The sequence below is a fragment of the Podarcis filfolensis genome, assembly GCF_964270895.1.
Source record: "Podarcis filfolensis genome assembly, chromosome: 1".
NCBI lineage: Eukaryota > Metazoa > Chordata > Lepidosauria > Squamata > Lacertidae > Podarcis > Podarcis filfolensis.
Genome location: NC_139604.1, coordinates 92,642,906 through 92,666,208, shown reverse-complemented (window position 1 = coordinate 92,666,208; position 23,303 = coordinate 92,642,906). Strand labels below are relative to the sequence as shown.

Genomic DNA, 23,303 nt, shown 5'->3' with positions numbered 1-23,303 from the left:
TTTCACTAAGCACATATTTGCAATATTTTCTTCATCCCCTGGAGCCATTTAAAATGAGTGTCTATAGCAGGGTTATAAATTCCTGTAGCCCTTGAGATTTTGTTGGACTCCATCAGCTCCAGGCCACATAACCAAATGTCACTGGTGATGAAAGTTGTAGTCCAGCAACATCTGGGACGCCACAGGCTCCCTAATTCTGCTCTCTCTCTCTCTCTCTCTTTCAGTGGCTGGGCTGATTTGCCAAGAGATCCTGCTGTGAGGAAGTAAATCCTCAGATGATTCTATGCGTTGGCATAGTACATTTGCTGTTCATCTGTTTACAAAACACTGCTGTGGGAACACAGTCGTCCAGTCCAAAACCCAAATGTAAGCTCCTTTCAAAGGTATTCATCTGCACACAAAATTTCTTATGCTTTCAAGAGCAGTAACTTGCAACAAATGCATAAAATACCAATTAATGTAGTAATATCCCATTACCCCCTCCAGTTACTGAAAACCAAATAATTAAAAACAATACTAAACATGCATACCGTAGCACTTCTGTAAGAACTTATGGCTCATATTTTGTTGAGTCTGCAGGAAAAGGGAATTCCAGAAACATAGGGAAACAGCCATTTTATATTCCAGTGCAATGTGATTCTGGCAAGCACAGCAGGTATGTTCAGGGTGGCACTCTCTTTTTTCACTATTAATAGTTTTGATTATTCAAGGCAGAGGAAAAGATAACAAAAAAGCAACAGCCTTTCTAAACACCACTTCACTTATGTAAAAAATATATATGAGGTGATACAATTATGGAATAGTTCCTATATGCTATCAGATAAGCTCGAGGATATCCCTCTTTTGGAATGTGGCGGGCAGCAAAACTAATTCATTAAAGCCATATTTCTAGGTTGGAAGGTCTCTTGTTCCTCTCTCTGCTAAGCACCAGGCTCTCTGCATCTAGAGTTGCACAGTGGTCTCCAGCTTCACTATGCTTTTGGAGGTCACATACAGTGGTACCTCAGGTTAAGAACTTAATTCGTTCTGGAGGTCTGTTCTTAACCTGAAACTGTTCTTAACCTGAGGTACCACTTTAGCTAATGGGGCCTCCCGCTGCTGCCACCGCGCGATTTCGGTTCTCATTCTGAAGCAAAGTTCTTAACCTGAGGTACTATTTCTGGGTTAGCAGAGTCTGTAACCTGAAACGTCTGTAACCCGAGGTACCACTGTTCTGCTAAAGTACAGAACAATCAAGCAGAAGAAGAAGAAGAAGAAGAGTTTGGATTTGATATCCCGCCTTTCACTCCCTTTAAGGAGTCTCAAAGCGGCTAACATTCTCCTTTCCCTTCCTCCCCCACAACAAACACTCTGTGAAGTGAATGGGGCTGAGAGACTTCAAAGAAGTGTGACTGGCCCAAGGTCACCCAGCAGCTGCATGTGGAGGAGCGGAGACGTGAACCTGGTTCCCCAGATTACGAGACCACTGCTCTTAACCACTACACCACACATGGCATTAGGAGGCTACCACTTGTTTATAATTACAGATCTCAACCCTACACCTAGGGAAAGAAACAAACTCTCCTGAAACATCTTCCAGCTGGTTGGAGAATCAGCTATTAATCTCATCCTGAAATAGAAAACATGCTGTAAACTTGTGACAGCAGCTATCAGAACTGAGGAGTCACCTTGTGCTTCTGTAGAAAGCTTTGAGCCACATTCAAGGACTGGCCTCGGTTTGTGGAACTGGCCACTGACATCCGCTCACTAATCCACTTCATTTCCATGTCATGGTAATGGTAGAACTGGAACAATTCCATTCTGGCCTGAAGCAGCTGGCCTCTCTCAGCAAGAGGTTCCTGGAGAGAGGCAAACCTGTGAACCAGATGTTAAAATAATGAAGTTCATACACTCAGCCCAAGAAAATGCAGGATCCCCTCAATAAGCAAACATTCTTATTAGTCAACATAATTGATGAGTCACAAAGAAAAGGTCAGTGATCCAGCTGTCAGTGAAATATCTTCCCCTCTATAATAATGTATATTTCTGAAATGTTGATTTTAATCTTCTGCACCCAGCTTGCTTTCTACACTCACATTGCCAAAACTAATTAGAAGAACCAGTATAAAATTGCATGTTGGGAATGTTATGAATTATAGAAGCCAGCAGAGTCACTTCTCTCCAATCATACTTCGACGAAAATGATTTTTGTGTGTTTGTGTCCTGTTAATAATCTGGTGAAGGAAGCAAGAAAGAATAGTGGCAAGCTAATAATAACAGGGAAGCTGATCAGCATTTTACTGTTGCAAAAAAGCCTGTGAGATACCATATTTTTCGCCCTATAGGACGCACTTTTCCCCCTCCAAAAATGAAGGGGAAATGTGTGTGCGTCCTATGGGGCGAATGCAGGCTCTCCAGGTTTCAGGAAGCTCTGCGCAACCCTTGGGAGACCGGCTCGAAGACACGCGGGCTCCGAAGGGTCGCGCAGAGCTGCCTGCATTCCGAAGCCTGGGGCGCGCTGAAGAGCACGCCCGGGCTTCATGCAGCTCTCCGCAAGCCTGGGAAGACGGTGCGGCTCCCTAGGCTTGTGGATAGCAGGCTGTTCTGGGGGCTGGGGTCGGGGGAAGCTTGGGCTTCCCCCGCACCAGCCCCGCGCCTGGGGGGGAAATAAAAGTTTTTTCTTTATTTCCCCCCCATAAAAACTAGGTGCGTCCTATGGGGCGGTGCGTCTAATGGGGCAAAAAATATGGTACTTTAGGTTGAGATAATGATTTGGTCATGCCTTCATATCAAAGTGGGGATTTGACTCTTAAGTTTTCCACCACATCCAAGCCCAGTACTCTTTTCATTGCACCATACTAGCTCTCTCTGCATTACCTGATTATGTTATGTTTGGCTTTATTCCAGTGTTATATTTCTAGAAAAAGAGGTGCCAAAACTCACTATGAATACCTCTCTCATTCTCTTAGAATGGCAATGGCGCCCACCTGAGAGGTGCCCGAACTGAGTTCTGGAAAATTCTGGCTGAAAAAAAGTTCATGCTTTATTCTATTGTTAAAGTAGTCTTCTGAGTTCTGTGGAACAAGCAGTATCAAACTGTGCTTGGCTGAGATATAAAAGAAAATCCTTATGGACAGGAGAATAATGAAGCCTTGTACAATGTACTATGTTTACAGAAAGAGCAACCCACCATTCCAAATACTTCTGTGTCTCATCCAGAATCCTTTCACTGTCAAAATGGTTTGTAGCCATTTTCTTGGCATGCAACACAATCGAGCTCATTTTCTCAGCCAATCCCTGCATCTCATTTTCCAGCTGACTGTGTTCCTTGAGCAAATTGCGACTAGAACGCATGTCATGGCCCATCTCTGCATCTCGGAGACTCTTCTCAACCTTCTCTATCTTCTCTTCAGCATCCTAAAGGGGAAATATTGACATGTGGATGATTCCCCGCTTTGCTCTCTTTCCTCTGGCATAAATTCTCTGTGGCGCTGATGGAATGGTGCAACCATTCAGCAAGCTCTGCACCTTGGTTTTTATTCCTTGGTGCAGAATCTGCTATGAGCACTGTGAATGCTCATTTTCTGCTGTCATAGGAGGAACATAGGAAACTACATTATATAGAGTCAGATCATTGATCCATTTAGCTCATGACTGTTGACACTGACTGGAAGAGGCTCTTCAGAGTTTCAGACAAGGGACAATCCCAGCCCTGCCTGGGGACTGAAACTTGAACCTTCTGCATGCAAAGCAGATGCTCAAGTATTCTGCTACTTTACATTTTCTTTACTAGTTTGAGAACCTAAAACTATTCACTGGTTAAATACTTTAAAACAGGAAGAGGAAACTGTAGCCCTCCAGATGTTGGGTTTCAACTCCCATCAGCCACAACCAACATGGCCAACGATCTTTTAAAATTTATGAACAGTGGCAATGGCACTCAGTTTAGCCCTAGCCTTCCTGGCGGAAAGGCATTTGCCCCTGACCTCAAGAAGTTCCATAAGTTGTTCTTGCTGTCCGGCCTGCCTCAGTTTGTCTCCTCGCTCTATCATCTTGCTGTACAGCTTCTCCCATTTCTTCTTCAGCTCTGACATTTTATCTTGAATGGAATCTGCAGCATAGTGGTCATCCTGAACCAGCTGTTTTCCAGCCTGGAGAGAGACAGTGCATTTGGTCAAGAGAAAACTCCTGTAGCTCTGGTTACTCCTACCTGCCTCTGTTTATGTCAAAGTCATTGTATGCAGAAGAAGCCAGTATCCTAAAAACCAGTCACTGAACAAACCAACAATGCTGTACATTGGTGGCCCTGATGTCAGAAGGCTGAAATTCAAGCTGAACTTAAGGGCAGTGTGTTGTTTTCATCTGTTTTGCTGTAGGAAAACTATGCTTCCCATCAGTCTTTTGCATGAACTTTGACATCTCTTAACACCATATGATGGAAAAGTGCATGCATACATACAAACACTTGCTTAGAACATTCTTCCTAATACATAGCTGTAACTATTGTGCTACTACACTTCTATTCTTAAAATTCAATTTCTGCTTTTTAGTGTTAGATGCAGGCATCCTAAGTGATATTACAAACAGCAAAGTAAGCAATATACTTGATAGGCACAGTTCTTTGAGGCTCTCTACTTTGCTTCCCCTGAAAGCCTAGTTTGAGGCTTCTGCAGAAAGCGCCAACACATTTTCAGTTTTAATATTAGAAATTTAATTTAAAAACAAAGATTTAATACTAGCTTTTCAGAAACACAGAATTCCAGATCCAGTGCTGTGTGCTGTGCATGTGAGCACAGGCCTGGTTGTTTGCTATTAGAATCCAGAAATATGCACGGAACTGTTGTACTTAAATTTGAAATGTTCTAATCAAACAAGGAATTGTTGGCTATTCTGCCAGTTACCAATATATCTCCATGAGACCAGCCTTACCACCATCAGCTCCACATAATGCTTCTTATTGGCCATCATTTCTTGTTCTGCAGCTTCATGCTTTTTGAGCTTCCGTAGTATGTTTGTTGGCTCACGGTAGGACTCATCTGATGCTATCTTGTATTTCTCCTCCATCCACATCAAGAGCTCAGCAGTGTCGTGAGTGAACTCCTACAATTGCATTAAATCTTTTTTTTCCCCATGTACATATTGATACATTAAAACATATATTTACAGATAACACAATAAAAACAAAAATGCGTTAAACATAGTGTGTATTCAATTACGTTTAATGTCACATTATGGGATGTTCCTGTGAACCCGACCCTTCGCAGTCACAGCACAGAAAAACATTATGGTTGATTCTTATTTTGAAATTTCTCCTACAGCTGCATACTGGTCAAAATACTCTTTTTAGAGCAGGTTAGGTAAGCCCTTTCTTATCAGAAAGTTGGAATATGAGATGCAGTGGGTATTAAGGCAAACTTGGGCCAATCCCTCAAGAACTTGGTGTGGTAATATGTCCCTGCTGATCCACAATGCCTCTTATCCCTTACATATTAAAGTCTGCTATAAACATCACCAGCATTTATTTCATGCCAATGCACACTCCCTTCAAAGAAAACCGAAGAACAATATACCCATCCTTTAAAACAAGCCCCAGGTGAACTCTTCAGGTTACACTTTAGAACACAGGTGAAAGGTCACAATACCTAATGTCTCCCTGCGTCAAAGAATGATCTGCTGTGGAAAGCAAACATATCAAAGAGCAGTATCCAGGCCTAACCTTCTCCCTGATATGCTAGTGTCTACATGCAGGTCATTTTTTGTGTGGGGAAGCTTTTAAACATGTGTTATTCCATCCACATTCTAGGATAAACTATATGCTCTTTCTGAATATTATAATCCAGAGGTTTTTCAACCTTTTTGAGTCCATGGCTCCCTTGACCAGCTACATTCTTTCTGTGGCACCCATGTGGGGCTCGGGAGCCCAGTTATGTCACCCCTTGCCTGCAGAGCTTTTTGAACACCCTCCCTTGTGGAGTGTTCCCTCAGCCTCCTTGCATCTCCTCTCTCGTTAGGAGCCCTCTGGGCAGCTTCTGTCTCTGCACCTGGTCTTTGAACTGCTCCCCTTGCCCCAAAGAGAGGTGCCTCCTCACCCTGCCCTGCAGGGCCAGGCCCAGAAGCACCATTCACCTGGGGAGCTTGTAGCCAGGGCTGCTGCAACAAACAGCTGTGCAAGCCTTGGGGAGGCAGAGACACAAGAGGGCATCAGAGGAGGGAAGGAAGAAAAAAGGGACAGAGGCCAGTGTTGCCCGCAGCACCAGCTGACCATCATTCAAGGCACCCCAGGGTGCCACAACACACTGGTTGAAAACCACTATATAATCTGAGGTTATGAACTACAGCTGTCATTACCCCTGACCTTGGCCATGACAGCTGGAGATTATGGGAGTTGTAGTCCAAAACAAAAGGAAGCCACTATGTTAGGTACCCCTGAACTGGAGAATACTCAACCTAGGTAAGCAAGTAAGCAAGTAAGCAAGCAAGCAAGCAAGCAAGCAAGCAAACAAACAAACAAACAAACAAACCCCTTCCAAACTCTCTACATATGGTTTGTGATACACTGCCCTCTAACCTGTAATAGAAGAGCAGCTAGTAGCCTTTTCTTCCTCTGTTCATTATTATTAATTAGCAATTTCCATCTCTCTCGTATGGCAGCCATTCTCTCCTCAATCCTGTAAATGAAATAAGAGGAGATTCAATTTCTCCAAAAGGTATTACATGGGTTGTAGGTGAGGAGCTCTATCAGAAATAATTTACAAAGTTGGTAAAACATTTCATTTGTTTGAACCTTAGTAGACTGATCTACAGGGTGTTGTGGCAGTTTAGGATAGCTGAATATCTAACTCAAATTAATCCACAGTTTACTCTGCTATTCAGTATAAGACATTTGGATTTTTCTGGCTAAAGGAAGGCAGGCTAATGCTGTATAAATTCCTTTTATAAAGGAATAAAAGCTAACAGCATTAAAACATGACACAAAAAATGTAAAGGGCACTCTAATGTGTTTCTTAATATCATGCATGAATAGGCCTTGGTCTTTCCTGTGTTCCAGATCTAAATAAATGAAAAATGAAAATCAAACACGTACGTGTCAGAAGCAAAATGGCCCCTTTCCACCAGCTGATATCCATGCTCATTGACTGCATTTACTCGCTTTTTCAGCACCAGTAGCACTCGTTCAAAATCCTCATGCCGCTTCAAGAGGCTCTGAATAGAACCAACATGGTCCTGAAGATATGGAAAACAAGCATGACCACACCCCACGTTGGCTGAGCACGACCCCACCTCCCACATTCACTGGACCTTCAACCTTCAAATGAAGGTGTGATGAGAACTTCCGTGAACTTGGCAGCTTCCCACAAAAATCAAAGCACTTTTGAGTGGGTGGAGTATTTACAGATGGATGAGGTGGTCAGGTGATTTAGCATTCAGCAGTAAGTTTGCAAATGGTGCTGAGAACGTTGATATGTGAGGATGCAAGACTGTCAATGGAGATGGTCATCTTGTCCCACGTAAGATGTTCCCAGGAACTATGCTCCAGCATTACAACATTCCCAGCACCGTTCGGTAGGCAGCAGGTTGTTGAATGCAGCCGTTTGCCTTTCCTTAATGTTAAGGAGGCAGGGGGAATTGAAAGATTGTCCTCAGCCTTCTCTTCAAATAGTAAACATCCTCTCATTCTGAATTTTCACTTTCTCCTTCCCCTGCACTGCATGTCCATTGAATTCTCCTGATCTTTGGGTAGATTTCCAACCTCCCTAGAATCCATCCAAAGTCCAGGAGGTGGGGTATGGATGTTCAGATTAGCCCTAATCCCACATCATGGTGCAAGCATATTTATTCCTTTATTTATCATTTTTATCTATTTCATAATATTTATACACTGTTTGATCATGGAAAAAACCTCAGAACAGTTTATCAGAAGTTAAATTACTAAAACAGATTAAAATTCACAACTTCATTATTCTTACAGCAGTTTCGGAGATGGCATCAGCTATGTTTTAAGTCATAATAAACTACAGCTTATTTTGATGGCAACAAACCAAGGCAAGTCTATGACTGAGGCACTCCATAGACCCCTCTCTTCCTCTGGGGCAGCCGTAAGCAGGAGACTAGAAGATTTCATTTTCTTTCTGATTAACCTAAGTTCAGCATTATATTAAAAGCCTAAACTGTGGTTAATGTAAACCTTAGTTAATTGAAACAAGGTAACATCATAAACCATGGTTTAAAGTTTCAAATAAACCATAATTAAGGTTAACCACATTTTGTTGGGTTCAGAGCACATGACAAACTGTGGTGAATCAAAAACAGAAGAAAAAGTTTCTGATCTCCTACTTTCAGTTGTGTCAGGAAGGGGAAGGGGAAGAGGGGTATACAGGCCCAGTGCTGACCTAAGTTCATTCTCACCACAATAAACCATTGCTTACATGATGTTCAAACACAGCCACTATCTCTGGCATATCTTCTATCTCTGCCTTCTTCATTGTGCAAGCAAGCAGCCTTCACAATAAACTTGTCAGTGAACATGCCTAGGTTTTTCCAGTTAGAATAACCTAGGCTTTGCTAATGTCTCACTACAAGGTTTTCCATGATATCAGAACACGTCATCCTTGAAACCAATGAATTTTCTCGACTCATACAACTCATACGTGTATAAAAGACGTATATAAAAATACATATATAAATGCTGTCTCAGTTTTCTGCAGAGGAGAACATTGAGATTTTTTTTAGTGGGGGAGGATTAATAGCATCGCTTAAAGACTCCATTCTCAGATATATGCAAGATTAAACCAAGCGTGTTTTGTATTTGTTGTGGTATTTTTATATCTCATCCTAACTCTAAATATTGGATGAGATCCAACATAGCATGAAAGGTTTTAAAAAATATTTTTATACCAATAATTTATTACCTCAGATACAAATTACTAACTACTACTCTGAATTTGAATATGACCAGTTTTGTAGCCATAAGTATTTACCTCAAGATTATCAGTTCGCAGAAAGGCCTCATGGCTCGAGAGAGCAGCATGGATGCCATTGATTTCTCTGTTGAATTTCTGAAGTTCAACATCTTCCTGGAGCTTCTTCCGCCGCTTTACCCACAATTCATCTAGCTCATTCTTTTGCTGAGCAAGCTTTTGCACAGACTCACAGATTTCCAAAGCCTTGGTGTTGAATGGGCCATCCATTATCTTCTCACCCAACTCTTGCAGCTGCTTAAACCTGTGAAAGTTCCATGTATTATTGTCATAAGTGAAAACCACATCTTCATCAAGAAAATGCATATTTCCTTAAGAATAAATTATTTTAATGACCAGTACTTTATTAATGGAAACCTGTCACTTTTTCAGTCTTCAATTTTCTTTTTTGGAAACTTGCAGAAATGTGATCAATAAATAGCTATATTAAGGACAAAGCAATAAAAAGATGTTTTCTGAGGAAAGACCATGGGTGGTATCCAATTAAATCATATTCATAGTAGACCCATTAAAATAAGTGGACTAAAGTTTGTCTGGTCCATCAATTTCAGTGCATCTACTCTGAGTTTAGCTTAGTTGGAAACCACTCTGTTTTTAAAGTTCCTGAAATTTGAATTAAATACAATGCTTGCACTGATGATGTAAATAAAGTATGCATTTGGTTATGATATTCAGTGTCATTTTGCTGATGAGTCTAACTTCTTTTCATACAATGAACTCTTGAAATATCATTCAATTCAAACATGCACATAGCAACATACACATACAGTACCAGAAGTTTTGCAAGGACACCCATCATAGGTATCTCATGATCTTCCCTCCCAAGTAGAACAGTATTTGGTACCATGTAAGAGTGCTAAACATGTTATGGGACAAAGGTTAATTAACATGGTGCCCTGCATATATCGTTGGACTAAAACTTCCATCTGTTGCAGCCAGCATGGTGAACAATTGGTGAGGCTGTGGGATAAATCAGCCTCATATAACCAACATGGTTAACACTGAGGGGGTTAAGACCATAGAGTAAGCTGTCCTGCCAGGTTTAGCTAGGTCACACCATATCACCTTGGGAGGAAGGGTTACAAAACTCTTTGTTCTCTGATTTCCACCCTACCACTAATGAGGTCTAAGCTGGCTGTTCCAGGTTTAGACCCCATGCCTTAAGCAAGCCATCTTTGTGTTTCTATGCAAATCAGTGATAGAAACTGAGATATAAAAGCTAGGAGGTAAATGGCACCTTAAACCTAGGTTATGGGCGCAACAATAGAACATCTAGGCGTGTATTTTTAATAACAAGGATACAAAGCTGAAAATGAATGAACTGCAGCTAAAATATTACGTTCTTTTTTCACATGGTCTAGTCCTCACCCTGCCCACCCCCTAATATTCTTAAGGGGGTAGCTGGAAGTGGGGAGGCAGAAAAAGGTCCTCCTTTCCTTCCATTCTGCAGTTTTAATCTGAAATCTTAGACACGCTACTGAGCCCAGAGCTCAGAAACTGCTTGCACTAATGAAATTCCCTGTTGAAACAATGGGAACCTAGAACAATGGGAGTTTTGAACACTGATGCAAATCAATCAATCTTTATTGTGGTCAAAGACCAGACAGCAAAGTTAACAACAGCAGCATATGCCACATCTGCATCAAGAAGCGGGTGTAATTAAAAACTCTATAAACTTATTTACATTAAAAATAACACTCCTTCTGCTAACGTCTGTATTCCAGAGATTAAAATCACTACTCATTCGTCAGCCAAATAATTTTAATAATAATGATAATAATGATGATGATGATGATGATGATGATGATAATAATAATAATAATAATAATAATAATAATAATAATAATATTTATACCCCACCCATCTGGTTGGGTTTCCTCAGCCACTCTGGGTAGCTCACAGCACATATCAGAACATACTAAAACATCAAACATTAAAAACTTCCTGATACAGAGCAGATGCAGAAACATTTACCACTTATTGGAACCTAAGTTATTCTGCCTGTCTTTTCTTGCTGCTGTATGGAAAAGCACACAAATCTGACCTTTGAAGACTTTGAAGCAAACCTTTGAAGTAAACCATTTTTAACTTATGCAGTGTGTGGTCTCTTTCTATTCTAAGGGAAGTGGGGGGACTTTGAAAGCAACTTTAAAGGTTTTTTTTAAAGGTTTAACAGACTATATTTCCACACTTTACTTTGCTGCATGTTCTGTGATTTTAAATCTCTCCTGGGCTCTTTCACCAAAAAGTACTTGCCCTAAACCTGGATCTAGGCATCCAGGGAATTCTCCTTTTTCATTATACCCATATCTAGTATTTTTCCCTTTTACCAAACCAACACAGACATGATGGGAATTGTAGTCCAACAATGTATGAAGGACACCATATAGGCTACCCTAGTTCAGGGTCTTCTCCTTTGCAGACTTCTTTTATGCCTCTCTTGCAAAATATTCAACACATGTAATTATTATTAATATTCATTATTTCCAGTTGTTATCTCTGAGAAACGTAGAAAACAACAGGATATATTTACACGAATTCTTCAAACTTACATGACCCCTTAAAAGGTAAGGAACCAAATGTTGTATAATACTGTTTTATAATTTATGATAATTTAGAATTTAAATGTATTTTCAGTTTGATACTTCCAGCTGATGAAGGTGAATACATCGAAACAGGGCCCTGTCCTGGTTTCTGATCCATAATTGACTTCTGACTTCTGCTCAATGATTGACACTAAGCTCTTCACGTCAAATCTTACTATGGACTAACATGAATTTATCTCTACTCATAAACTCTTATCTTGAATACTGTAACAAATTATTGTGTTATATATATCTGTCAGGGAATCAGGAGCAGGAGCACTGGGGAGAGAGGAATTGGAGAGCGAAGGGGAAGAATCCGAGGGAAGCGTAGGGGACTATGACAGTGGCCCGAGAGATTCCATGAGCTTCTCCAGCGAATCAGAAGATTCCCAGAAGGGGGCTCCGATGGTCAGGGCAAGGGGGGTCCCAGGGGGGACGCACCAGAAACAAGGAGCCAGAGGGGAACCCCAAAGCAGCAGTGGAGGATCGGGACCAGTTTCCCCACCAGAGCGTAGTGGGGGGGAAGAGTCACATGTGTCAGGGCCAGCGTCTCCTCCGGAGGGGAGGGAGAGTAAGTCAGGGCTGACCACGCCTCCATCGGAGAGTGGGGGAATGGAGGGGAGGTCAGTTGCAGCTAGTCCACCCGAAGGGGGAAGCAGTGACAGCAGCAGCGAAACGGTTAGGAGGAAAACTGCTGGCTGGGCACGTGCGCCAAGTTCAAATGTACAGGCGCGCGGGACAGCAGGAGACCCCGATGGGGAACCAGCTCCTAAAGCCCGCCGGAGGGAGGGAGAAGGCTCAGGGGAATCAGCGTCAGAAGAGGCCAGGAAGGGCGAGACCCCGGCGGGCAGGCGGACCCAGAGGAGGAAGGAGCAGCGGAAAAGGTGGAGCAAGGCGAGGGTCTTAAATTGGTGTACAGGGGGAGGAGATTCAGAAGGGTCATCAGCGGTCTGACAGTTGAGACGTGGGGCTGCGCACTGCGGCTCTGGAAGTGAAACTGAACTTTAATAAAGCCTTTTGTATTTAACAACAAAGCAGCGTTGGTCCTTTGTGAGCTGGGACCTTGGGCAGCCTTGACAATATCCTTATGAGTTTGAGTTTGTAATCTCTGAGTTTGTAATCTCTATTTAAGTTTGTAATCCTTGTCAGAATACATGCTTTCGAATGGATTAGTTTTTTTTACAATTGAAAATTGATTTGCGAGTAGGGACCACTCCCACTATTGAAACTTATATTGGCCAGAGTTCTTGGTGTGCTTTTATCGCTTGCAAAATATGGCATTGGTACACACTCATACACCTTTGAAGAAGATCTTTACCTGTGGTTTTGACTGTGTATCTCTTTCAGCAAATCCTGGTGTTCCTTTAGCAGCAACTCTGCAGAGGCCACATCTACCCCCATTTCCTCGCTGGCCATTTTCTCTCTCATGGCATCTGCCCACCACAGAAGTCGACGGCTGTCTTGCAGGAAGGCCTGTTGGTCCTGTGCTACTTGCAAAGCCTTCCCCTTCTCATCTGCCTTTGACTTTAGCAAGAACAGCAGCTCCTCCATATCTTCAACCTGTTCTGTTATGGCCCTGCTCTCTGTGGGATTGGTATCCTTGATCCTGCATAATGAAGCCAAGACACGTTTTTGAATTAGGGCTAGGGCTCGGATCAAGTTCATTATGACCTGAACTGTATTCTACCGGTATTCATCAGGGAATGTCAGCTGGGAGATTTGGTTGGATGTGTTGGAGAAAAGCAAAAACATTTCCTTCTCGAGTGCCACCCTCAGCTCCTTGGATGAAAGGTGGGACAGAATAATGCTTATCATCATCAAGAGGAAAAGGAGGGAACCCTATTCTGCATGCTATGGGGCTTTGATCGTGGGCAGCAATAAAATAAATAAAATTTATAATATAATATAAATTTATACTCTGCCCATCTGGCTGGGTTTCCCCAGCCACACTTTGGGTGGCTTCCAACAAAATATTAAAAATACAATAAAACATCAGACATTAAAAACTTCCCTAAAATGTACCATGATTCTCTACAAATTCCCATGTACACAGTTAATGTGTGTGTGTGTTGGGGGATGCCTATGGGTTGTTGAATTGTATGATACATCCTAAATCTTATCAATGACCGCAAGTGCTGTGGATTATCCATTCTCCACAACTAAACTAGATCCAAGTTCCTAATAATTCAATAAGGTAGAAGACCAGTTTGAAAAAGGGAAGGAAGCCATTTCTGCACCCAGAGACAGCAATTCTTGCTGCTACCCAGCAAGAACAGAATACATGCCTACCAAAGTAGTCAGCAGATCTCCCTATAAGAATCCCCCTGAAATCAGGGCCCCCAGGACCGGCTACAATGCACCAAAGGGCTGGTTTCTTACGATTTGGCGACACTCTTCAGGTATTCAATTTTTCTCTCCAGCACTGAGACGTCTCGCTCAAGGTTCGTCAGCTTGCGCGCCTCAGCCGACAGAACAGTAGGCATGTTCCCATGTCCTAAGTCCTCAAGGCGGGTCATCTTGTCTTGTAGCAGCCCTTGAGTGTCCTGGCAATCCTGAAGGAACGTCTTCACGTCAGCCACGCCAATCAGCATTGAGCCCTTCTCGTCTTTCAGTGCTTCCAAGCGCTCCCACCTAAGAGCAGAAAAGTAAAGAAGGCTGCTGCAGTGGTGACTATGCTGTTGGACTATGATGAGAGAAAGGAACTCTGCACATGCTCAGGGACATTTTACTTTAAAGTTAATGCGTCTCAACATGTGGATCACATTCTTATGAAGAATACGATGGTGGTTTCAGTTTGTAGCCTGCTCTCATTTGCGTGAGCAAAGAGGCACCTCAGTGTCTAAAGCAGGGATAGGGAATGTGTGGCCATTCAGAAGCTGCTGGACACAAACCTTCGTAAGCCCCGGATAGTAATTTATGCTTGTATATTTCAATTGATTTCTTTTATTGTATTTTTGTGCTGCTTTTCACTCACACGAGTCACAAAGCGGCATGCATACAAAAAGAACAACAGTAGAACATTACAATTGCAACTTAAATTATATAAAATTAAGAAATCATCAATAAAATGACCACCTTCTAGAAAACACTATGTCTAAACCAGAAGTTACATTTAAAGTAAAGCTCATCCCTCAGACATCACGGGGCTAACTCTATATATGAACCACCATTTACCTCGCATTTATCTCTTTCTGATGGACATGAATCTCATTCTGTTTTCCAGGACTGCTCTTTGAAAACATATCTGCTAAGCAACTGATCTCATCCAGTTGCCTCTTCCCAGTAGCCAATTCCGTTAGAAAACTCTGAATAACAGAAACCAACAAAGACAGCAGTAATAATTTATCGTTCGGCTCTTTGAGGTTATAGAATTTAACAAAAAGAATTTTTGGCAACCTGCTTTACACATCAGTATCTAGAGGTTTTCCCCCTGAAATTATAGCATGAAACTGCTGAATTAGAACTAATCAGGGTGTTTACTTCTCAGGAATCAGATGTGAACTGAGATCACCAACTGCTGCTTTTGTGAATGGTAACTTTGCTTATGTAATGGTTTACAAAGAATGGTCACAGACTTTTTAAATATTTTAAATATTTCACTGATTACAGCATGTGTGTGTAAGCACCCATCAGGGGCGCTGACTTGCCCCAACCACTTTGAGGGGGCATAGCCACATGATGTGTCACATGTACTGGGTGGGGGTGGGGGCAGGATGCGCAGAGGAAAAAAGCAAATATCTTTATTGTCCCAGCTGCCGCCTGGCTCCTGGCAGCCCCCTCAATATTCGGGGGGGGGGGGAGAGAATGCCCCTTGCCCAAAAATATTGGGGAAGCCCCTGTGCCCCCTATACCTGGCACCCCCACATCCCTGCCAGCTGAGCGTATGATGAAGTGAATTGAAGCCCATGCTATAATAAATTTCCTCATCTTTCAGAAGCCACAACTCCTGTTTTTGCTGCTATAGACTCAGACATCTCTGGAAGTTCTCTCAAGGTTATTATCTTCAGGTTACTTTCCCAAACAGATTTAATTTACTTCCCACATTAACTTCACTTTTACCTAGTTGTTCCTGTTAACACTCTGAGAAACAAACAAGTAGATAGTCCACATTCTTTTTTTAGTGAGCAAGAGATGTGAAATAATGTTTCCTTTGAAAATCCACACTTTGACAAACAACATTTTTATACCAACAGGAAATTTCAGAGTGATTCAAAAATGTGTCTGTTAAGAGAAATCCACACTAAAACACTGGAAAAAATTCATTTATGCAGAAATGTGGAGAACTGGATTTAAGATTGGAAAAATGAGAAGTTCAGCCTGGTTTGAAAACAATTCAAGACCTCTTGATCTTCTCAGAGTTTATTGATACTGTTTTAATGCACTTCAACTTCTGCTCCATCCCAGTGTCTTCAGCATGGGTCAGGGGTAGCAGCATAATACTACCCTCCTTGGAGTTTGGCCCGCATGTGATTATTTTCAAAAGTGCCTATATTTATAGCAATTGACTACCGAGCAACTATTGTTATCAACAATAAAACGGACCTATGTACTATGTAGGTTTGCAAGTCAAAGGCACAACTCCATTTCTAGGGCTAATTGTTTAGCCTGTGCTCCTAACACTGCCTTGTTTATGAGGTATTAGAACTGCAACAAAATGAATTTGAAATAAATAAGTTGGTCCCCTCCCCCAATTTAACCTTGTAGGCTTTTGACAGTTGCTGGGAGTCAGGCCCCCCCCCCCCATAACATATCTCTGTCGCTTATTACTAAAATCAGAAATGGTTCCTCTAAATTCAACCCTGGCTGACAGACTGAAGTAAATTATGACTCTGAGTAAGAATGCCAGGGAAAATGTAGGTGGAAACAGCACCTGGTATTTATGCTGCATAGTCTCCACATTATCTGCTTTTGGCTGAATAGTCTGAACAATTTTCTCTTTGTCATCCATCCAAGACCGAAATTCTTCACAGGAACTGTAGAACTGGTAGAGTCGGATCCTTTCTTCTAACTCTTTTCTCCTGTGCTGTAGGAATAAGTATCCAAACACTGTATGAGAATAAATATGCTATGATACAAATATACAAACATATCAGCACAAAGGCAGTATATGAGGGTAACAGATTAAAAACAAATTCAGAGCTGAGGCACCAACAAATCACCAAGAGTTAGCTATTTGTGTAATCCTATGCCATGATTTGTGCATTAGTACTGTCAAATGTGAAACATGTGAAAGATGGGAAGAAGAAGAAGAAGAGTTTGGATTTGATATCCCACTTTATCACTACCCGAAGGAGTCTCAAAGCGGCTAACAATCTCCTTTCCCTTCCTCCCCCACAACAAACACTCTGTGAGGTGAGTGGGGCTGAGAGACTTCAGAGAAGTGTGACTAGCCCAAGGAGTCATGATATATATGAAATTCTGCTACTGTCCATAGATTTCAGATTAAATTCTTCTCTCAGGAGAAACTGAGAAGGGAGTCTCAGGATATAATGGCTTGGGCCAGCATACCCAAACATTTGTCTTCACTCATGGATGAATTTAAGAATGACATGAAATGTTTTGTTAATAGCACCATTTATTGTAGAGAGCTATTCTTGGTGGTTGCCCTAAAACATTTCCCTGCTATAAGTCTGAGCATTTTTTTAAAAAGTCAGCCTTTTCCATTTGAGCTGGTTTTCTTCATGACTGGAGGAAACTGGCAGGGATGGTGTTTCTTAGAATTTGTCAGGTTTCTCACATATTGCCCACCTGGAGGTTTTGCAATAGGGCAATTAGCACATTCAGCTATATAAAAACCGGTCTTCAGCAACACATTTCAGGATTCTTGGTATCTTCTCTGCAGAGTAAACTCTAAAAGTTACATTAAGTTTTCATATCTGGAGCCAGGATAGCAAAAAAACAAAACAAAAAAACAAAGGCTGCAATGCAACTCTATAAACAATTACTCTATGTCTTTAAAAAAGAGGGAGAACTCAAAATATTATGAGAAAAACCTGATACCTCAGCCATGGTCTGCAGTTTTTCATATAATAAATTAATCTTATTCTGGGCTTTCCAGATGTTTTCTGTAACAAAATGAGGATCAGAGCCAAATGGACTTGTTGGCGTAGTTTGGGCAGACATGCACGACACAGAAAGACTTGCTGGCGCTTTCGTTACCCTCTGGACTGTGCTGCCATGGATCTTTGTGTTTGCTGTTGGCACCGATACCATCTGTCAAAAGAAATATACAAAAACAACAACAACTGAATTATGTGTTTTTGAGACTGGCATTGCTCGCAAGTTCAAATTAAATTTACTTTCAGTTTTATTTCAATACGTAGCCTTAGCTTAAGATGCCAGATTCTGTCCAGGTACATATTAGACATTTGCACACTGCTGTGTGCACCAGAGAAGGGGTGGGGATTTCTCCACCTAGTGTGCATGACCTGCTTGCACCACCACCACCCCTGAACTCCTTTTCTCGTTCTCGTCTGTGTATACATGATGGCTGTCTCAAATGTACATACCTCAGCTCATGTTTTCAAATCAGATGGAAGCTGGTTTGAAGGGAAACACATCAAACTACAGGTTAACATATGGATTGTGGCCAATGTCATGTGTTCTTGGCTTCAAGCATCAACAGTAGGAGTGCAGTGGAGCCACAGTAAATGGTAATGTAAAAATAGCCTAAATTGCATCTAGGATAGCAAGGTCTGAAGATAGCAAAGACCTTTTACAACTATAGGAATGATGTATCTTACTTTGCTATTCCCAGAATCTCTAAATAGCCTGTGAACAAACAAATTCATTAAAAATGAATTCGCCACCGGATGTTGCAGTAGAAACACAATGGCTATTCTCTCAAATGGCTGCAGTTAAGATGTGCACCACTTTTGTGCGTGCATTTGAAAGAATATTTTTCAAACAGCAATAGATGTGAGAACAGTAGCTGAGAATGTTACAAAATTGCTCTCACAGTTTTAGAGCAAATAGTTGCGTTATCAGAGTTAAAAATTTAAATCTGAACTTTACATCTTCCAATTAGCTCCCCAAACTGGGCCATGGCTCCTATCATTTTCACCCAAAGACATTTTCCAGCACTTCCAGGCTGGCTGGTGAGGACAGTTCTCACAAAATATTCAAGATGACTTTACTTCAGCTGAGTTACTAGTATGAGGACAGGGCTTTCAGGTGGTTTAAAATACAAATACTTCACGTTCTAGAAAGTCAGTATGAGATATTATGGGACAACAGTAGGCTGATTCGCATACAATTCTAGGACATTGAGTAAACATAAAAATAAGAAGCTTGAAGGCACAATTCTACATAAAGGAAAAAAATGGTGTTTTGAGGGAAATATCACAACACAGAAACTGAAGATGAAGTGGAGAAAATTTTTTAATTCAGTCTAACAGACCAAATTGTGTCTGCCTCTGCTCTGGTTTTATTTGGGTTCATCAGCAATAGCAACCATATTGGGCCAAACTGATCTGTAACTTAATAGAAATGAGATAAAAAGATAGGATGAGTGCTACCTACCACTGATGCAGCCTGCTTTGCTACAGAATGAGCCTGCTCATCCAAGTGGCTTATTTCGGAAGAATACGCAGCTATCTCTTTCTCCAAACGGAAGTGGCGATGCAACAAAGCTTCTGCACTGGATTCATCCTTCCCATAATCCTTGCTAGCTAGCAGGGTTTGTTGCTCCTGCATCCAAGACTCCACCTCATCAATATCAGCAAAGTACTGAGGGGTGGAAATAGGACAATTGTGTTGTTATATCTTGCCTGCTTGTGACATACTGTACTAGCAATATCACATTAGGAGAGTAACAAATCTGAACGAAAGCAACAATTTCTTCAAGACTCAAAGAGAAGAAAGACTGATTCTTCTTGAGCATTACTGTTATTGCAACCTTGTAAATAAGTGACTTGCCTGAGAAAAATTTAGCTAGGCTTCTGGGAGATGAAAGAAGAGGGGCAGAGAGAACCCTCCCTCCATCGATGACTTGCTGGTGGTGCCCTTCCTGGTTTTTATGCCAGGTGCAAATGAGAGACCAAGAATTCCACCTCTCTTTTCTTAGCCTGCTCACTCACCTGTGTGCAATTCCTTGTCTCCAGCGGCAATTAGACAAGTGCTTAAATGCAAGGTTATGCTATTGTTGTTGCTGTTTTAACATAACCAGACCTTCCAAACTTAATGGACAGGCTAAGATCTTGTTTAGACTTCTTAATAATAATCAGTTCAGTTCAATCTGAACAGAGCTGCAGACCAATGTACCTGTTTGACGAGAGAAGCTGCCTCCAAACTGGTTTTACGTCTGGCCACCTCATCTTGGAGCTGCTGCCACAATTTCAGGATATTGTCAGTCTCCTTCTGGATGTTCCTCTGATTTGAAGAGTTTTTCTGACGCAGTTCCCGGCCCTTGCATATGATCTTAGAACAAATCAGTTGGTGGGAGTCACACTCAGCTTGCAAAGCCTGCCAGGTGCAAGTCAGAGGATCATAATTACTGGATGTCACCATGAAGCCAAATCCAGTCATGCTAGTTTGAATGCTGTTTTCACTTCTTTTATCCACTTTATTATTTCAGGAGTGATAACTATGAGGAATAACATATCTCACCATTCCACTCGCATGAGTCAAGTGATCTTCTCTGGTGAAATCATTTATGCAAATTGTATTATACCTACCACCAACATTTACTGTGCAAACAAATATAGTTGAGCGATGGAGCTATGACACTAATCCCTAATGTAACATCAGCAAGTCCGCTTAACCACTTTTAGGGTGCGGCGGCCTTGCAGGGCAGCCAGTACCTGCCCCCCCCATGCAGAGCTGGGATGCTGGGAATGCGCACTCTCCCAGCTTGAAATCTGGCTCCATGCCAGCCTGCCAAATTGGCCAATGGCCGGCAGGTGTGGAGGGCAGGACTCTTCGGAGGCAGGCCTGAGGGGAAAATCAGGCTTCCTTCAGGTCAGCTTCCAGGGGGGATTTAAACAGTTTGCGCCAGCCCCCGACACCTGCTCTTTTTCATCAGTTCTGCTACCATATTGGGAAAACGCTCTGGGCGATCAGCAGCCCCCCTCCCCAATCTCTGAGTGTCCTCCGGTGAGCATAGCTCTGGAAGAGCCACCCCGTTCTTCTCCAGGGTGCTCTAGTGACATAAACCAACTTGATTTATGCACACTAGCCGCCTCTCTTGACACAGTAAAAGAAAGAGGCATCGTAGTTCTGAACTACTACAGTGGTACCTCAGGTTACATACGCTTCAGGTTACATACGCTTCAGGTTACAGACTCCGCTAACCCAGAAATAGTGCTTCAGGTTAAGAACTTTGCTTCAGGTTGAGAACAGAAATCATGCTCCGGCGGCGCGGCAGCAGCAGGAGGCCCCATTAGCTAAAGTGGTGCTTCAGGTTAAGAACAGTTTCAGGTTAAGTACGGACCTCCGGAACGATTTAAGTACTTAATCCGAGGTACCACTGTATTTATTGACATTATATTACACAGACAAGGAATCATGGTGCTCTTTCTCATCCAGCTCTGAGAGAGAACAGGCAAAAGTGAAAGTACATCATATAATACATACAGATAGGACTATATCCGGTTCTCAGACAGACTGTATGATTTCCACTAATCACAAAATGCAGCCTTGGAGGCGTGAAATTGCTAACACAACCCACCCACCCACTCCATTAATTTCGCATTTCAATTATTGATTTGACCTTGCTATGGCTGCGGTGGTTGCCGTATTAGCGGGGCCGGGTAGGAATTTGGCTACCAGGCAAATTGGCTATGGGCTGGGTTTTCTTTTTTAACCAATTTGCATATCACAAATGCAACAACAGGGGTATACTGTTCCACATAAGCAAATTAAACAGTGTTTCTAACAAATTCAACCCTCACAACTCTTAAGGAGGCAAACAAATAAAATAGCATTTCAGAAAGAGAAAAGCAGAAAGACATAAACAAGTCCCTTTTAGAATTTGATTGCTTAACTCAAGGCTTCTTTGTTCTTGTCACATCAAACTAGCTAAACCAATCAAGAGGCAAATAGGGTGATACCATTGTCTGCCTAGACCTATTGAAACACCACAGTATAATCAGTCAATTTCAATGGCTCTGGGCTGATTATGTCTGCACATTTCAAGCAATATTGGTAAATTTGTAAGTTACTTTGACCTCGTATCTCTAACAGTTTTCCATTCCATCAGTGAAGAGTTTTATAATATTAAAATCTTACATATTCCTTCACTACTAGTTCCCACCCCACCCCTTTTTAGAACTGTTATAAATCTTTTGAACATGTACTTTAGTATCTATGCTACTAGAAACAGAAATGCTAGTGTTATGTACTGAGCTTGGATCTTAGAACAATAGGTAGCTAGGATTCTAGAATGCAACAACCTGATTGGCCTGCAGGAGCAAACCAATCAGACCCCAGGAGGTAGTTAATCAGCCTATTAGGCAGGCAGGATCCTGGAATGCAACAACTGATTGGCCTGCAGGAGCAGCCCAACCAGGCTCCAGGAGGGAAGCAGAATCAGCCAATCAGACAGAACCCATTGTATAAATAATGTATATAAAGCCTGAGGTCGGGGGGGGGGGGGAGATTCATTCACTGTTTTACGAGCTGCAGTAAAGAGCATGAAATCACTACGTGACTCCGAGTACATTTCAGCTAGAAAATTCTGAAAGCCCTCTAAAACCTGCACAAGCGATCAAGAATTTACACATCACTAACCTTATGGCTTTGAAGAGAGGCTTCAATGTGACTGAGATCACGCCCTAAGTGTCCCGCCGTCACCAGCTTCAATTTGTCAGACAGCCAAACCTCCTCTTCTTTGCACTCATGGAAAAACTCAAAAAGCTTTAAAGCACTTTCCAGCTGATATTGTCTATTCCAAAAGGGGGGAGAAAGATTCATTTGGTAATGTTTATAAAGCCACATCATGTTTCTTCTAGTACTTCCAGCATACTGGAATCTGGATTAATCAGGCTTCCTTTCCCTAAACTGGACCAGCCACCAATGTAGGCCACATTTGAAATATTTATTTATACTTGTTGTGCCCTGGACACTTCTCTGCATTCTCCTTGGTTTCAGGTAAAATCCATACAGTGGTACCTCAGGTTACATTCGCTTCAGGTTACAATCGCTTCAGGTTACAGACTCCGCTAACCCAGAAATAGTGCTTCAGGTTAAGAACTTTGCTTCAGGATGAGAACAGAAATCGGGCTCCAGCGGTGCAGCAGCAGCAGGAGGCCCCATTAGCTAAAGTGGTGCTTCAGGTTAAGAACAGTTTCAGGTTAAGAACGGACCTCCGGAACGAATTAAGTACTTAACCCAAGGTACCACTGTACTTGGTTTTAAGGAAGTAGCTTTCAATTCTGCTTCAAAGCAACTATCTTTACCTAATGAATTTGAGCAACACGAAGGAAGCAGTGAATTAATTCCTTTGTAACTTTAAGATAAGAATCTGAATCCAATCCAAACAGAAGGCAGAGAAACCCCAATGTGTGAGCTCAGGGTTCTCAGCTGTGGAGTCTGATAGACTTACTGCTGAACATGCATGGGTACTTTTCTTGCTAATGCTGAATGTCAGTGGGTGTGCGGGGCCCCCTTCTCACTAACACCAAGTGTTCACAGCTGTGGGAATGGGGACAGTATCCATGTTGGCATGAGAGGGGCATGACCAGCTGTCCGCTTCACAGTATACCTGAAGGAGCGTCTCCACCCCCATCATCCACTGAGGTCCAGCACCGAGGGCCTTCTGGCG

General features: G+C 42.1%; 1 protein-coding gene across 2 annotated transcripts in view; it reads right to left on the bottom strand.

Moving 5' to 3' along the window:
* SPTBN5 (spectrin beta, non-erythrocytic 5) overlaps positions 1–23,303 on the bottom strand; it is a 101,699-nt gene that overhangs the window by 64,379 nt on the left and 14,017 nt on the right. For both annotated transcript variants that reach the window (XM_083606104.1, XM_083606103.1), the window contains exons 10-24: positions 22,271–22,424; positions 19,805–20,005; positions 19,064–19,270; positions 17,543–17,755; positions 16,413–16,565; positions 14,717–14,847; positions 13,922–14,173; positions 12,861–13,148; positions 8,958–9,201; positions 7,064–7,203; positions 6,548–6,647; positions 4,909–5,079; positions 3,966–4,130; positions 3,170–3,396; positions 1,668–1,854 (exon numbers count right to left, since the gene is read on the bottom strand). In XM_083606104.1, the coding sequence (XP_083462230.1) occupies positions 1,668–1,854; positions 3,170–3,396; positions 3,966–4,130; positions 4,909–5,079; positions 6,548–6,647; positions 7,064–7,203; positions 8,958–9,201; positions 12,861–13,148; positions 13,922–14,173; positions 14,717–14,847; positions 16,413–16,565; positions 17,543–17,755; positions 19,064–19,270; positions 19,805–20,005; positions 22,271–22,424 (2,833 nt within the window). The remainder of the gene's footprint in view (positions 1–1,667; positions 1,855–3,169; positions 3,397–3,965; positions 4,131–4,908; positions 5,080–6,547; positions 6,648–7,063; positions 7,204–8,957; positions 9,202–12,860; positions 13,149–13,921; positions 14,174–14,716; positions 14,848–16,412; positions 16,566–17,542; positions 17,756–19,063; positions 19,271–19,804; positions 20,006–22,270; positions 22,425–23,303) is intronic.